Source organism: Embiotoca jacksoni, unplaced genomic scaffold (genome assembly GCF_022577435.1).
Source record: "Embiotoca jacksoni isolate LCO1_2020_lvr unplaced genomic scaffold, fEmbJac1.0.p SCAF_20, whole genome shotgun sequence".
Lineage (NCBI taxonomy): Eukaryota > Metazoa > Chordata > Actinopteri > Embiotocidae > Embiotoca > Embiotoca jacksoni.
In genome coordinates this window covers 2,429,744-2,448,056 of record NW_027185341.1, presented here as the reverse complement: position 1 = coordinate 2,448,056, position 18,313 = coordinate 2,429,744, and the positions used below count along the sequence as shown (strand labels likewise).

At 39.9% G+C, this 18,313-nt stretch overlaps 1 protein-coding gene across 1 annotated transcript in view; it reads right to left on the bottom strand.

Moving 5' to 3' along the window:
• nrg3b (neuregulin 3b) overlaps window positions 1-18,313 on the bottom strand; it is a 178,444-nt gene that overhangs the window by 6,444 nt on the left and 153,687 nt on the right. Inside the window, 4 exon segments of the mRNA XM_069155567.1 lie at window positions 3,791-3,900; window positions 9,899-10,025; window positions 12,644-12,746; window positions 16,598-16,624. Coding sequence (XP_069011668.1) covers window positions 3,791-3,900; window positions 9,899-10,025; window positions 12,644-12,746; window positions 16,598-16,624 — 367 coding nt within the window.

Here is an 18,313-nt window from a genome sequence, read left to right as displayed (position 1 = left end):
GCTCTCTGTCTGGGCACACTGATTTGAAACTGTTCTGTGTGCAGTAGGTGGGCTACTTCAAAGCAGATCCCCGAATGTCTGCAGCAATAAAGCAGTGACATCAAATGTGAATCAAAGTTATGCTGCACTCTATTGCAAGCTGATGTGGGTAGTCCATCTTGCAAGAACAAAAAGATCCAACAGCACAAGTGGGACTATGAAATACAGACCTAAGTCATTTTCAGTTTGAATACATTCAAGAGTGAGCCTCCCCTCATTTTCACCAGCTGCTGTTTCTTCTGTGACCAATAGGTCACTTGATTGTGCTCGTTTAACTGAACCAAAAAAAAAATAAATACATATTATTATTGTTGGGTGATTCAACACAAATCAGTTTCAAACAATCTTCCAGCTTGATTTTGGCTCATGAATAATTTGGCATTGCGGAAACAGCACAATAGAAAAATAGTGTGAGTATGAAGCAGTAGATCGTTTGATTCTTTTTGCTGCTTTGATAATCAAGATGTCCAAAAATGTTGTAGCTTGTCCTTGAACTGAACTCCATCGTTCCTTTTAAATCGTAATGTAATTAATTTTGAAAACTAAATCGTCCAGTAAATATCTGGCTGTTTTGATAGATGACTGAGACATTGTTCATAAATGTTAAGCTATAATAATTTCCTGATGTCTGTGGCTGTGGAACAATATGCATTGCTAATGTTGGCTCAAGTCTTTTGCTGGCACTGGCTTTTGAATTGACTGATCATGAAAAATTGATATGAACAAAGCTGAATCATATCAGTTTTGTTGGCTATTAGCATGCTCATTTTTTATTTAGGATTAACTGAGAGCTGGAAAAATTAATATATGTTTATATGGGAAAAATTGGCAAGCTGTTGTTATTATTGAATATTAAATGTTAAAGGTTTAAAACAAAAAGGCATCTGTTTATCTCCAAAACTGATGTCTGAAGGGGCAATCAGCACATAGTATTTTCACCAAACTTTATCTCTGTTTATGCCTTTACTGGACATATTAAAGTGAAACAGAAAAGACTTAGGGGGACGACATGTGACAGATAACCAGTTAACCAGAGTTAAAAACAGTATGACACGTGTTCAGAGTAAACGCCTCCAGAGAACCAACAGGATACACCCACATCCTGTAGCACTGTTGATGTTCACTGTGGATAGTGAGTATATATCCTACAGAGCATGTGAAAAAGTCAAGCTCAAAAAGCTGAATTTGAGCATATTGATTAGCCAACTTACTACAATTTCCTCATCATCCAATCATGACAAAGGAATCTTGGTGATTGATTACATTCCACAATACCACAAAGGAAAACAATGATTGACCTCTGGCAGAGCGATAATGTTATTATATATTATTTAAAATGTTCTGCTGGCAAAGCAACTTAAAAATATCCACAACAATGGGCAGCACAGAGTGAGCCCTGCTGATTAGTTCAATCAGAATACATCAAATGGAAATGATTAGTTGAAAATGATTGATTTGGTCATTTTCCTGTGGTGGTGTGAACAACAACCTCTGTGCAGAAGGAAGGTGTTAGTCGGACTGTAAATTCACAAACACAATACTTTTTAGGCGGACTCGTTAAGTATCTGGGGATGTCGGCCTTTGGGATAGTCCACCTCTTTGGTTCAGCCTGAAATATGTCTTGACCAACAGTGCTGGATGGACTGTCATGACATTTTGTACAGACACTTGTGGTCCCCAGAGGATGAATCCATCTAATGTTGATGTGATCCTTTGACTTTTCCACTGGTGCCATCATGAGGATGACATTTGTGCTTTTTAATGAAATGCCTTGACAACAGTAGGATGAGCTGACATTTGGTACAGCCATTCATGCCCACCTTGGGAGGAATTATAATAACATGAAGGCTGATCCTTCATGAGGAAAAATGTTTTATTTGTTGATTAGGGCCAGATTCCCGCAATTCCTGTATTTTTCGTGTGCTAAAACAATGCTGAACAAGGTAAACATTGTACCTACTAAACATTAGAGTAACCATTGACATCATGAGCATATTTTCATGCTCAAGTTAGCATTTAGCTTAAAACACACAAAATTGTTAATGTGGCTGTAGATGACTCTGGCTGATTAAAGACGGGGCTACAGGTGTTTTTTAAAAAAAAAAAATTGTATTATTATGTATGTGATATCTACATTGTTTTAGCAAAATCCCAGCTCATCAAATAGAGCCTGCATTCAAACAGATAAATACAGTATGTCTGCCCGTGCTCGTTCCCAGCGATAAAGCAGATGATACACAGGTAATACTTTGCAGCAATACTGGTGGGTAATAAAGACATGTTTTATGGGGCATTTCTCCTGATAGCTCACAATGTGGTCCAGTTTTCGAGTCAGTAGCTGAAAGCATCTCAACATCATCCATCACAGTCTAGTTCTCTGCCTCCTCCTACTCCTGAGAACAAGCTGAACAGATGACTGACTGTCAGCTGCCCTTCATGAGGCACCTGCATGACACTGTGTTGGAATAAAAAGCCGAGAGGAGTTGACTCTTTCCCTGCAGGCACATATGACAACCTTGTGGAAAAATATGCCTCTGTGACAAAAAAAAACAACAACCTGATCCATTAAAATAGAGAACAATTGCTGTCAATGTCTGGTTTTCACTACAGTTGTCATCATGGTCAACCAGACATCTAAAATCTCCCTTTGTCTGTATACACACACAACCTCTGAATTCACCATGATCTCTCCAAACAAAGCTTCCTTTCATCACTGTGCATTCTGTACTCTGTCCTTATTGCATAACACTGAAACACTGCCAAATGCACACAGCAATGTAATGAGGCTTTAAATAAAGGTGTGAAAACCTGTTTTCTAATGTATGCCTTCATACAGTTCAGCTACAGAACTGTTGCTTAACTCTGTTAGACGAAGTAAAAGGTAAACATTTACTAGCAACCAAACGTGTTTAGTGATTTGGCAACAATCAGTGTAATAGGCACTGAGGGAAATAAACTTTTGTGACGGGAGTTCTTGCATGTTGTGTGGCTGGGTGTCATTATCAGTCAAAGTGTGTCTGCACCCATATCATCAAAGCAAATGGAGCTTTTCTGTAAACATCCCAGACAGGGCCATTGTAGCATGCTCTATATCCACATCCCTGTGTTCTTCTGAGGATTTGAGATGGCAGCATTTGATACTGACTGCTGTGATCACAAAGCGCGGCCGCTTCTGAGATCCCTCGTAGCAAAATGTTAATTTTATTGAATCTTCTGTCATTTGAAGGATGGCTTGAAAAGAATTTGATTGAGTCAATGTTTAACTGTGCACATTAACATTCACGTCTCCGAGGAGGATGCCTCCGCCTCCCTATGTTCCTTCCGATCTGTGTGCAGATAGTCATTTCAGAATCTGCCTGAGACGCATTAAATCACTTTGCTCAGTTTGCTGGAATGTTATGTAAATAAAAAACATCTGCATTCATAACTATTGTGACCGAATATATTTAAGATTTTATTCCATTAGCTAACCAATAATCTTCATATGAAATGCCTGGTTATCGCAAAGGCTATGTACACAAGGCGTAAGGCCTATGTTGTTGGCTATTTATCTGATATATATTATAGTTGATCTCACTAAATCTTTCAGAATTTTAGTGATCTGTTTATTGTTTGGAGGCCAATATATGATACGATATTACAGGAAGATAAAATGTTTCACTTGGCTACCTCTTATATCTCGATATAAGCCGACTGAGCGAAAGATATACTGTATAACAGGGCTGCAAATAAGAGTATGTCATGTGCTGACCTGAAGCGTTTCCCTTTAGACAGCGCTTTGCTGAGAATAGGCGGGGCTACCGTCGATGTGCCTGCTGCCACGTTGCCGCTCTTCACAGATGATCCATGAGATCCGCAACTCTAAAAATAAAGACAAGCCCATATGGTTAAGTGACAGAACATGGTGATAATAGCTTCAGAGTGTATCTCTACTTTCATACTCATATTGTGCAAAAGACCCCAATTTCATCAGCAGATTCATGTGTGATAGTGATCAAAGTCTCAAACAAGATGTTCAAGTCTAAGTGCTTCTGTAAGTCAACAGGGGAAATAAGATGAGGGTATAATACATAATGCTGATAACTCTGGATGTAGCTTAGCAGCAATCCCCAGTCAGGTTGAGGATGTACTCTCGCTGATGTACCCTGCCTTAGTCAGGCAGAGTGTCTTTAATTACATTTTACATTTTAAACTGCAGATTAGGAGGGGACACTTTGTGAATAAACTCCACACTGGCCCTCACAGCACTCCTGCTTCACTCAAGAATTAATCCCACACAAGATTACATTAATGGTTTCCTAAAGTACCCCCCTCCCCCCATTCCTACCCCTTATTCTTATCGAAATTAACACCATTATCTTAAAACAGGCCCCAGTCAGAGCTCTGGTTGTGCGACCATGAATGCCTCCAGAACCCAACCCCACCCCCTGTGAAACACTAAGTCAGGAGATAATTCTGTTATTCCAGTTACAGTACTTCCTGCACTGCCCTTTCTGTCTGTCTGATTGTACATCATTAAAGCAATTGCATGCGACTCAGAGCTGGTTCAGGGTTCTCATGCCCGATAAGCCTCGTTTTCCCCCTTACAGCCCTGACACCCAGAGGGAGCTGTTAGCCGTTCCCTTGTTGTGCAAGAAAATAGTATCATTTCGACCACCCTCTCATATACCCTGCGGGGACCACAATGCCTCACTCTCAGAAACAATTGCCGTGGCAAACTTTTCTGGAGGATGATATCTATGTCTGAGGATAAAATAAATAGCTTGTGGCAGACAATGGCAGACCTGCACGGTGTAACTCATTTAGCATGTTTCCTCCTATCTCGCTTTTGTCTTGTTTTATGCCACTTATGAAAGCCTTGGATAAACACAACGGAATGTGGATTTATTTCAAGGGGAGACAAAAGGCAAAATACAGGAGGCTGAGAGAGTCACAGTAAAATCCATCAATTTTTGACTATCACATAACAAATAAGGCAAACCTATGCATTCAGAGCAACCATAATCCTCCTTAGATTACTGTCAAACCTCAGGTCTGGAATTGTTGCATGATGGGATATTTGACCATTCTTAATCAAGGTCAGACTTTAGACACAGCAGTACAAACCACCACCATGCGTAGTTTACTCTGATGGCTGTTTTGACTCTCCCTGCTACCAAAAGGTTAACCAAATTGACTCTTTATTTAAAAAAGGAGAGCAGGCAGCCCAGTCACTGATGAGCTTTTTTTATATAACGCTTCTCTTGGAGTGTAAGCTTTACCAAAAACAAATGGCAAGAATTGGATTTAATGAAAATTAACGATCCTCTACTCATCTTTAAAATATAACTTATATTTATAGACTATAAGACACTGTGTCTTTGACAACATATGACCTCGGTATTGTAAATATGACTTTGGTGTGAGAGAGCACTGACTTGTAGCACACCAGAGGTTTCAGAAAAACACTTTGGTACACCATGCCCTTACCATTCTCCATCCCCAAAAAGTATTCATACAGTATGCTCATTCCTGAGGGTAACTCAGTCTTTTTTTAGAATAAGGCTGGACTAGTTAGTTAGCACCACTCCAGGTTCCATCTGATGGGAATATTTTTTTTGTCCACCTATTCCATCATGTTGGTGCATGTCTGTTTCTGTGCATGGTGTCCTCTAGTTCGATACCCTATCTCTTTTTTATTTGAGACAGACTTTTTACACCGAAAGAGATGTTGATTCAAGTCTCAGAGGAAACAGGAGGAGTTTACGCATGTAATTACATTCCGATTTCTCTTTTGATGCCCTTGCCTTTAAGAGTATTTTGAAAGGAGTCACACTATCATATATGTTCTAAATTACTTACAAGTATCTATATTGCATTGCAGGAGCATGTGCAATTCACATGGCGATTCAGACTCAGCATTACAGATGGGGGGGGGGGGGGGGGGGGGGAGACACACGCAAAGAATTGTTTCGAGATGTGCAAATATGTGTAAGTAGTTGAAATCCCAGATGGACCAAATAGGCAGAAATGATCTATTAAGATGCTGCACGTGTCAGAACAGGTGCACAGAGAAGTCCGATATAATAGTTCAGGGTTCAGAGGGACATATAGCATGAAGGCAGCAGGTGTCTAATTTTAAAAAGCACACTGGGTTTAGTAACATCTGGATTACTACTCAGCACACTCGGCCTATGACACCTGAGTTGAAGGAGATGATATATTTTTGTGAGGTTAAACAGATTGGAGTGGTGCAACAGCTTATCATAGATTTGATATAGAAGAATAATGACTGAAATAGATTTCAGTTTTCTACTCCTCTCTCATGCACCTGCCTTGAAAGAGCCTGCCGCCGTTTGTTTCTAGCTCACTGCGCTCATCCTCCACCCTACTGCCTCGCGCACACCTGCACGTCCGCACACACACACACCAAATGTTTTGCGCCTCTTTAAGAACACTGTGCTTTTCATTTTGTCTGTGTAACTTTAAAGAAAACAGAGAACTTGGAGGGCTGCACCACCCACAGCATATGTCCTCTCCCTAGATGGTTGCAAGCTGAGGGAGTGGGAGGAGAGAAGCAGTGGTCTGGGGTCGCCGTGTCAAATCTGTGGAAAAATAGGTTTCACTTTCAATAGGTTTTTTAATCTTTCCTTGGTCTGTTCTGCTCAAGCCCCCTCCTGGGTGCTTTATAGCCAGTGATCTTTCACATCCCACCTTAAGCTTCCCTCACACAGTTCTATTATAGCTTGTGTTTCTGTGTTGTTGTGTTATTACCGTCTTGTATTTTGATTTTTGCCTTCCTCCTGGCTTTCTTTCTGGGTTCGGAACTGAAAACACTTTGTGGTTTGAAACAGGGCTTCACCACATGCTGAGCCTTCATACATTCCTGTTGCCACAAACTCACAGTCCTGGGGTTAAAATAATAGCCTGCCATTGTGCCGTGGGCCTGCATCTGACTAAAATACATTAAAGTGGGCTCTGATTCGCTGAGGATGGTTTGGTGTCAGAGGAACTCTGGGAACGCTTTACTTTTCTGTGTTCTGGCTATTTTTAAATAATGTTTTTATTTGACTTAAACACAAGTACTTAACAGCTTTCCCAACATTTAGTTCAAATGTTGTACCACTTCTCAGTTGTCAACCGCTACGAGCCATAATTTCCAACGACATCTTAAAAAAGATTTTAGATTGTGCCAACTGCTGTTCCGTAGGTGGGGCTAGCTTCAGGGATGTTTGTTTCAGTGGGTGACACGTGACACTTTTGCATTATTAAAGAGACTTGGTGCAGGTGAAACACAGAAATGACAGAACAAGGCTGAGTTTGAATGAAGAATTTCAAACAGCAAATGCAAGTGTGTATAGTAAAAGCTTGTTGATTATTAAAGAGGTGCATTAGCCTGGAAGATACATTGATGTCACTATACCTTTATGCATACATCTTGAAACGAGTCCTTCAAATTGTAGAAAAAGCTAAGGATTTATTTGTGTTTATTCATGTTATGAAAATGTCGTTATCTAAGAGTCGATGCATTGTAGCATGTTTAGTGGCTTGTCAAATGTTTCTGGGAATGTGAAAAGCTAAGTGAGTAAAAGGTTACTTGATTTGCAAAAGGCATAAAGTTAAATGTGAAATATTTCTTCAAAATTTTAAGCAAAATAACTTTTTCATTGCCGTCTTTTTTCAGTTTCAAAATAACAACAACAAAAACGAAAAGGGCCTAATGCAAAAATTTGGGCACCCTTCATGGTCAGTACTTCGTCACTTTGAAAGAAGTGGATTTTGCATCAGGCTTGTTTGTGGATTTTGAGGAGTGTTTAGGATCTTTTCAGAAAGAAAAGACGGTGTGACACTTGCTTTTGCAATTTGCTGGTATTTAATTGAACACATTCTTCTCTCCACCAGTGAAATGTTCCGTGTGCCACACAAACTCAAAGCACGATCAATCCACCCCCCTGCTTAACTGTTAGAGATGTGTTTTTTAATGAAACTCTGCACCGTTTTTCTCTAAATATACCTTTGATGTGGCATTCCATCAGTCCACAAGGCTTGTTTCCAAAATGCATCAGGCTTGTTTAGATGTTTATTTGCAAAATTGTGAGGCTGAATTCTGTGGTGATGCAGTAATGGTTGATCAGATTACATTTGTGCAGTGTCCATGCACAGTGCCCCACCACTTCAGAGTCTCCTAAAGAAGGGTTTTGATTTTCCTTCCAGCTGTCCTATGAGCAGCCCTCGTTGGGCTGCTTTCTCGTAGGAACGTTTTCTTGGTCATCCAGACCTCAACTTCACCTGTAAGGATATATTTCTTATCAACATTAAGAGCTGAGGAAACGGCTACCTGAATACCCTTTGCTATTCTCTTACACTATAAATTTCTCCTGCTTTGTGGGCATCAGTTGTTTTGATTTTTATAGTTCAAAGCAGCTGCTTCCAGGAGCCCACAGCTGCTGATTGTCGAGACAAGGTTTGAGGAGTCCGAGTATTTACAAAGCTTTGAAATTTGCATCACCTGGCCTTTCCGAACGATGATTGTGTACAAACTGAAGCCCTAACAAACTAATTAAGGTGTAAGGCCTTGGTAAAACTTATCCGAGAGCTCAGATCTCATTTGTATGGTGCTTCTTTGTTTTTTGTCCACTTATAAATAATGTACAAAACAATAATACCCGAATCTTTCTTATAATGTTTCTATTCATTTCAATGTCTCTATTCATAGTTTCAGGTATTTTGACTCTAGTTTTTTAATATCACTGTATACCATGGAAAAGCAGTGATGCGTATTTCCTCAAATAAAGACTGCACACTAAATAAATTCAACCAACCAAACAAAAAAGCATCTTTATAAAGACAAAATACAGGAGAAAATTAAAAATTCCCACAATATGTGGCCATTTTTCTGAAGCCAAAGGGTGCATTCAGGAAGTGTTAATGCATTACGGCGAGCGATTGCACTCTTTGGATGAAACCTTTACAAGTGCACATTAGGGTGTGATTAACTTTCTGCGGAGACATCAGCCTTACCAGTGCGATACATCCTCAACCTGCTTTGCTATAGATGTCTGAGTCAGTTCTCTCTTCTGCAGTGTCTGCTACTGAATACCTGCCATTTGTTTTTACTTAACCAAGAGTTTGTCCCTGGGATTTCTTTATTGTGAGAAATATCCGCCCACATTACATATTCTTCCTTCGACTCTTGGTGTTTCTTCAGTAATTAATAAACTAACATTTCTTTTCTTTTAGTTTGTAGGTTGATTGAGGCTTAAATGCTCTTAAATGATTTTATTTGAGTAAAGTAAGTAGGTTGGGTTAGGTTAGGTAGTTACTTTATTAATCCCAGAGGGGACATTTTTTCGCTACAGCAGCATACAGAAGCAATAAGATAATAATAGAAAAACAATAAAATAGCAGTAAAAAAATATAAAATATAAATATAAAATATAAGATGCACAGTATATACAGTACAGTATATATCTATATACATGCACAATACATGCATCCTTTTTGTTGTCACAGTTTTGCTGCTGTGGTTGCATGGTGAACTCAGGATCCCTGACACCACAACAGATTATAAATTCCAATCTGCAGTTTGTCAGAGGAGTCTGTCATTGCGAAGACGACAGGCAGATTTTTCCTGTATAACAGACAATACATTTATTTTAAACTTGAATTCCCCCACTGCCTCTCGGTCCATGTCAGATATGAGTGTGAACAAAAGTCTTCAGCCAGTAGAGAGATTATTAAGACATACATCATACATCATCCTGTCAGGCACTCTAAACTCTGCACTGTATATAAAAAGAAGGCTACTATAAGCATGGAAATGGTGGTAATGACGACTCGGCTGTGACTGGAAATAAATCTATAATAGGTAAAGACTTACCTTTTGGAACTGAAGGCTGTACTGAAGCCTGGGAGTGGATTTAGACATGAGGCCAGAGGCGTTGACACTGCAGTCTCTCAGGCTGCGGCTATCGGAGAAATGAGCCTGGAGTTTTTCCCTGTGTTTCCTGTGCAGGGGAGCATGTGCACATTATAAGGAAGACAGATAGCAATATTGCAAGTAAAATAAAAAGATAATCTAGAACAATTGATGACTTGTTGACAATATAGTCTGCAATTAACAGAACAAAAGTATTTCTGAGGCAAAAAAAAAACAAGACAATGAACAAAAAAAGGAAAGACTCAGGCTGTATTTGCTTCGGTCAGTAGTCCTCACTTCTCTCTAATGATAACACACTTGGATAATTGTTTTCAGTTCAGGCATTGATTTTTTTTTCTACTCTTTTGGTCCAATCTTCATGGCAAGGTGATCATATTTCTTGAATGTTAACCTTTCTTCATGACACAGACAGATACATCACACACAGTGCATAATCCTTGAGATAAACCCTGCCAATAAACTGTCACGTTCGCCTATTCAGGGAGGGATTTTACTTTACAACTAGTCATTTGTACTATATGGGGTAAAAGTGATGATGAACCAATGTACATTTTTGGACTTTGTGATAAATAAAAACCTTCTGACAGTTCGAGACTTTTTTTTTTTTTGCAACGTCGAGACCTGACAACGTTTGTCATATGCTGTTAATGTATGAGTGCCTTGACCTATAAAGGTCAAAGTGACAAAGTGAACACCAGTCAATATGAAACTCAAATGGAAGCTTTTTGCCAGCACTGTAACTGAAAGTTTAATGGTGATAAAAAGTGTGAAAAACACGCTTAAAAAATAGCACTAAGAGAGAAGACGTCTGGCGCAAGGGAAAATTTAATCAAGGCAATGTACCGTGAAACGTCCATTACATGCCTTTGAGACAGTATTGTAGGAAAAGAGAGAAAGACAAAGGTTTTCCTGGATTACCACCCGGGAAATCTGAGTTTGGATTCTACAGAGGGAGAATTTCTTATCGGTATATATTTTAACATATGATAATGTGAACATATGTACAATCTTAGAACGTGAAGTCTCATTGTTGTTACTGTGTAAGGGATAATTTATCCATTTGTAGGTTTTCTTGCTTAATTTGAATTTTTTTCTGCTGTATTTTTCCACCTACTCAGTGAAAATGCCTGATTTTTTTTCTTTAAACATAAAAAAGCTTTTAGGAACAAACAAAATGTGAGAAAGAAAAGTAAAATGCCGTCCTTTAGCTATGCTAAAGTAAAAAAAAAAAAAAAAAAAAAAAAATAGCAGCGTTCTTTCATTTTGGATTAAACTTTGATTGGATTTAAAATTAATTGATGTTTAAGACTTTGGGATTAAATGTTAATTCACCATTAAATGTTCATTTTTAAATTCTAGGTTGTTAAACTCTCTCTGCAGCTGAGGCCTATTAAATGTTTCCTGAGTAAATGGCAAGAAGTAAAAATGTGGGATGCAGATGACTAAAGCGGTTCAAAAGAACCACAAACTAAACTGCAACTGACTTTCAAAAATAATTAACCAAATCACTAACTACTTAAAGAAGAGTATGCAACAGTGCAAGCAGTAAAATAGGTTCATTGCTGTATCTGCCCAATAAGCTCATACATCATACTGTATAACATAATAAAGAGCTTATTGCTTAATAACGTCCATTTCATCATTAAATCCATGATAATCAGCAACTGCTGTTAGATTTTTGGTAAGCATCAGCACTATTGGGATATGTAGTCTCACTTCTAATAACTAGATTTTATAACCACACATAATTAACCAGCCTTTGATTTAAATATTTCTTTTTACATATTTAAAAATGTAGAAGTAGTCTTTTATTTCTCTCTGCCTCTTTGGTAGTCTTCAAACCATATCAATTTATAAGTGGTTAATGTGAAGTGCTGATACAAATGAAATCGTTGGTCTCTACTGAAGAAACAACAGAACTGAAAAAAAGTTAATTACAAGTGAGAAGCTATTTATCCGAGCTACGCTGCCCAACAACATTTTGGGAAAAGAGGTTAAATTTAACAAGATTTGTGGGTTTAGATCATTTTCGGTACATTTCTCCCGGTGAGCCAAAACTCTGTGGTCTTGTCGACCGTTAGCAGCCGCACTGCTTAGAGAACCAAAGCTGAAAAATAAAACCAAGTTATGTTTATCAAGGCCAATTCAATCAACACAACGTCCATTAACTCCGCCCTTTTACACTTTGCCAGTACTTTTCTTTGTCTACGTTCCTTTTCTGTCTTCTTCTGTGCAAAGAGTAATTTACTTTGGCGGTCCACTTTTGTGCTGCCTGGTGGTCTCTTATCCTCCCTTGCCACACACACGCACACACACACACACACACACACACACACACACACACACACACACACACACACACACACACACACACACACACACACACACACACTTAGGGTCTAATGTTTTTGTACTTACCATGGCTCTTTCCGTATCTGTGTATTTTGTTTTGTGGTGAAGCATTTTGTGACACACCTGCTTGCTAAAACCACTTTCCGAATAAATCTTACATGAGTATCTGTCCCAAATGCATCCTACACAATTTAGATTTGATGCCCTGCTAAAACACCCGCTTGCTGACTCACACTTCGAGCTTCATTGGGCTCCATGCCATGATAGTAAAGTGCTCTTTCTGCACAGCCGGGGGCATACTCTACTAATGTGGTTCTGGCTGGCATCACTCACTTGTTGCGGTGGTAGAGAGCCATACATGCCACTCCAAGAAGACAGATCCCCGAGGCAATGCTGAAGATGGACAGCACCTGCCGCTGGTAGGTCTCACCACTCTCTGCAGAGGAGAGAATACAGTTCAGGCCAATGGATATGGGCCTTAGCTGTGATCGAGCAGGGAGGAAGAGATGTTTCATGAATTAACATACCAAACACACACAAATGGCGGAATACATCCACACGCAAGCACACACAGACATCCACCCACAATCTTCATTAGCATAAAGCGACCAATGCTGCTGTCAGTAAATGTCACTGTTTGAGCATAGTATGGGGACATGGCAGACACAGGCAGGGCTCTGTGACATGTGCTAACTGAAGTGTGATAATAATTTTGTTCAGACAAATCCAGCAGGCGACACCGATGGACTCACTGCACAGCAGGGTCACCGTGTGTGTGTGTGTGTGTGTGTGTGTGTGTGTGTGTGTGTGTGTGTGAGTGTGCGTGTGTGTGTGTGTGTGCAAGGTCTGCATTATGTGTCAGTAGTCAGAGACTGATGGCGACAGGGAATTAGCAGCAAATGAATGCTCCTGGAGATTCTTGTCAGGCCCCTGCACATCAACAGCAGAGGCTTAAGGTCACAAGCAGCTGGGACAAGTAGCCGTTGATCCGAGCAGATATCTGCCTGACTGCAGCTGGACTGTGGCGCTGCACTACTTACCATAGTGCATGGTGCGGGGGTTGAGGGCTGTGCATGCACTGGTTTATCAAGAACTCTCACGACAACCCTGTCTCGGGATGAAAATGAGCACAATCTACAGCCTGCAACTTGGTATGGTTCTGACCTGCTGGCTTTGCAGAAGGTCGGAGAGACTTTGGCGGTCCCACCGTCACTCGTGATCTTAAACAAGACCTCCTGTGACAATACTCAATCACTCAGAAACAATAAATCCCCGTGTGTGTGATCTCAGCACCATGACAACTGCAGGGAAAAGTGCAGAAAACATTATTGCAACCTGTTCTTGACCTTTGAAAGCTTGTCTGTGGCTTTTGAAGCTGTCAACAGACAACTGTCAGGGGAGGTCTTCTTCATACCTGGCTTGTCTGCCCAGGTTTATCAACTTCCTCCAAACTCTTGTTTTAAGGGCACACACACTGTTGGAGAGCTGCCTTTGTTCAAAGCTAACACTTGAGTGCAACCAAGAAGTCTGTTTTGTACCATTTTTTTTTCTTCAAATTTTCCTCCTCTGCATTACATCAGTGCTGCATCAACACATTTAAAGGGGAGTGTGGTGTAACTGAGTTCAAACTGGAGGGGAATCTTTTTAATATTAGAACGCTTCTGGCCAAAGATAAAGATAACATCTGAACACATCCTGGAGTGACAGTATGTGGATATATATTTATATACCAGAGGTTCAAACTGCCCACTCAGCTCCTGTGGAAGGGAGGCAGCATGGGTATGAATTGAAATAGAGTCTATTCAAAGACATGCTGTAGGAGTGTCCAGCTGTGACACTCTACTGCTTATTTACTGGAAAACTGACTAAATTGTTGTGTGGATGGTTTTGGTCATCATAAAAAAATGTCTGCTTTATGCATTTGAGCATATTTTGAGCTTTGTACTATTAAAATATACTTTAAAGCTATTGCTGACATTTTAAGAGCAATTTGTTCTGTGACCAACAACTTTAGGCCAACATTGTACATTTAACTGGATTTGTGATTTTTATACCAATATTCATATTTGAGGGTATAAATAACTGCATATAATCTACTTGTACCCACAAATATTTCTGTTTTTTCATACACAAACTTTAAATTTGAACTTAAATGCATTTGACTTAATTTATAAAGAACAAGACACTTCAGGTTAGTATATTTTCCAGCAAAAAAAATAAACCCATTTAGCTAATCTGTCTGCCAATACTGTAAACTGTATTCTGTATGGTAAAACATAAAACTATTAAAGGCCACTATGGCAGATGATATCAGGCCTGATAAATGCCTGTCAGGCTCTATTGTGCCTGTTGGAACCGCTTACATATGTGAAACTAGCAATAATGATACCTCAGTGTTGGCAGGCAATGACTTCGAGCTGCACTTTCAAAATGAACAACAGTAGTTGCCTCTGTCCTTTAAGTAATGTGTCGCTTGTATGGATGTGACCCTGGAAACCCTTCCGGCCTTTACCATCAGTGAAATGACCTCTCAATGGCTGCATATTTGAAATATATGGAAAATATCTTTCTCTGCCGCTCCATCTTCGCTGCTCATGTGGAGCACCACCTGAGACAAGCTCTTTCTTTTTTTTCTTTTTTTTATGGATGAAATAGGCTTTTCAAAAATCAGAACATAAAAACAGCTGTCTACAAAGCCTCGCTGAATGGCTGCAAGGAAAACCCGACATGCAGTCTGTACATAAAACCATTACAGGCCTTTCATGCCCGATGCCCACAAGGCATTCCTGAAATTAGATGCAAGAGCATGTTAGGAAACACACCAAAGTGAGCAGCCTTAGCTATACTGACTGAGCCATGTTGTATTGACACAAGGACAACACAATCCCATAAGGCCAGCTGTGCCATAGCAACTACTCTACACTTGACTACATAAAATGCTATAATGAAGACCATGCTAAAGTATCCATGACAAAATGGGGGTATTCAGCCAGAAATACATCAGTGTAAACTAGTGGGGCACACAGAGCATCAGCTGCTGGGCTGAAGAATGCAAGGAAATCAAAAGGCAAGATCATATTTTGAGCACTCAATCCCACTTCAAACAGCGTTTTACTGTGTTCTGACTGCATGTCTCACTCTGTCATACATTGCACTTATATAACAACTATCAAAAGACTCATTGATTAAGCAGAAAAGGAACACTACTGAAACCCAATGAACAAGCAAGTGAGCATGCAAAGAGCTTACCTCAAAGCCCTGGAAAAAAAAAATCAAACCTATCTGTGTTTCTGTTTGTCTGTCATCTGTCCAGCTATCAATCGATCCATCCTGTTCTCATTTTCTCCTGTAGTCGCATTCTGAACTAATTTAGTCCCCAGATTAAAATCACTGAACTGAGGAACGTTGTGTGCGGGGCAGGCCTCTCTTCCAGAGCGTCCTCTCCCCTCTCCTTCTATTTCCTGGAGCAATTGTGTGACGTGACAGAAGTGTACGAAGGCCATGTTAATGGAAAACTTCATAGCATGCAATGCTGGGTTTTTATGTATGCACAAAAGTGAGCCGCAGAGCGAGCAAAGGATGGCAAAAAAAAAAAAAAAAAGAAAAACAGTATGAGTGTGGTGGAGTGTGTTTGTGTGTGTGTGTGTGTGTGTGTGTGAGGGGTGGAGGTGGAGGTGGGGGGTAGTGTGTGGGAGAGGGTGGTGGGGGGGGCAGGATTGTTTATTTCCTCTGGACAAGGAACAGTGCGTCATTATTAAGGAAAGAGGGCCACATAATTAGTTTTTTAAAGATTTGTTAAATAGCTGGAAGGTGAACAAGTACTTTAAGTAACATCAATGGAAATCCAGAGAGTTTTAAATTGTAAATTCACTGGTTGACTTGTGTGTGTTTGTATTTGTATAGAGCTGTAGATGACTTCTGTTGTTAAACTCAAACAAAGACAGATAATGGTATAAGTTAAGTTGTAGATTGCTACTGCTGCTTAATGAGAAATCATACACGAGGAAGACAAGTCGACACACATTCATACAGTACATCATGAATCGCTGTTGTCTGTCTTTGCTCCACACTCATTACATCACTCCCCCTCTAACGGTCCTGTTTTTTTTTTATACAGACAGAACACACCTAATTCACCACCACAGTGTTTCCATGGCGACTGGCCCACATTAATTTTCCAAGGTGAGCAGCTTTGTTGTGCTGGAATTGTATGTCTTGTTTTGCAGTATTTCACAGATGCAAGGCACATGAAAGATTGACCATTCAGTCAATGAAAAGTTGTCTTACCCATGAACTCGATCCCAAGTTCGTCCGCTGTTCCATTCGGGGCCAGATAGCACGAGCAAAGGCAGGGAAGGGGCAAACAGAGACATGGACAGAGAGAGAGAGAGAGAGAGAGAGAGAGAGAGAGAGAGAGAGAGAGAGAGAGAGAGAGAGAGAATAAAAAGTTAGAGCACATAGAGGCTCTATCTTACTCAGAATTGACCTTAGGGAGAGACACATGCTGCAACTAGGCCGTAAAGTGTGTTTCACGGCTTTCTCAGACGTGGCTTTCCCCTCGTGCACAAGGTAATGAGCTAGCCAGCCCCGGATGCTGGCAATGCCTTTCCACGATACTCTGAATTCACACAGCACTGCAGTGGCTTTAATTGAAGAAAGAGAACAACAAAGGTAGGAGGGGGGGGGAGGGGGCAGGCTGAGGGGATTAGAGGAAGGATCATGAAAATAAAGTTGAGAATGACATATCGTGTATAGCTTTATGTCACCGGTGTTGCTTTGCACAGGCCTTTTGTATTGATTGGAGCCTGAGGCATTGTAGTAATGGTCCTCCTCTGTCCCTGAGCATTGCTCTTCAATATTCGCAAGCTGGTTGCCATAAGATGTGACACACGACTACACACGTTCACATGTATGTGCACCCTTACACAATTACACGCACATGTGTTTGCGCGCGCTCGCTCACTCACTCGCAAAGTATTTCTTCATGCAGTTAAGTCTTTTTCCCACAATCCCAGTGCTGGGGAAACAGATAAAAAAAAAAAAGAGGCACTCGTGTTCCTTCCATCCTGACAGAGCCCCCTTTTCATGTCACTGTAATGTAATCTTATTTAAATTAAAATGAAACCCTCACTAGTAATTGCTTTTTCTGACAGAGGTGGTCTGAGTTTTAAATAGAATACAGCTTGCCAAACCCTGACAGATTATGTGTTGGACAATAAAAAAAAATAAAAAAATCTATGAAGCAGAAAAAAAGGGCATTTTGATTGTAACATGGGGCAATCTGTGAGGGCTGGGCGTTTAGTTTAAGGAAAGTCTGAAGCAAAATAAAAACACCCTGAGGAGCAGGAGGGAGATCCAGATAGGCGAAAGACAAATGAACATTTGGATGAATGAGAGTTATCTCATTTTATTAAGGAGCACAATTTGAGGAAATGGATATCTTTAATGTGAATGGTTAAATTTGAAATACAGTTAGCAAACTTCCTTAAATGACATTTAAGGAAAGCTTCAGGGAGCTTTTTGACTTGCACATTTTAAAAATAAATTCAAAATAGTTTTTTCAGTCTAAAATTATCTGACAGATTCCTAATGAAGAGGATTTTCATGATTACAGTGACAAGAGAAAAACAGCCTGAAAAGAAGCTCTGAAATCACCAAATTATTAAATTAACAGATTCATTTATGTTTTGTATTTAAACAGGAAGCGGATGTCATCATGTTAGGCTTCACATGTTTTTCCTGCAGCCTTGAGGATTATTCAACATGTCAGCATTTTTTATACACTCCTCCTGAGTCACAAACTAACGATGAAGAGAATTAAGAGCCCATCAGTTCTCACAAGGGGACATTATGCTTTGAGGACTTTTGAGTTATAGCTGTATGATCCAGATATGACCGTCTCTTTATTTACTAGATGCTTACTGTCACTGGGGCAACAAACACTTGGCAAGACCAAAGAAGTGAATGCAGCATTTTATTGATGTTGCTTGATCTGTATTATCC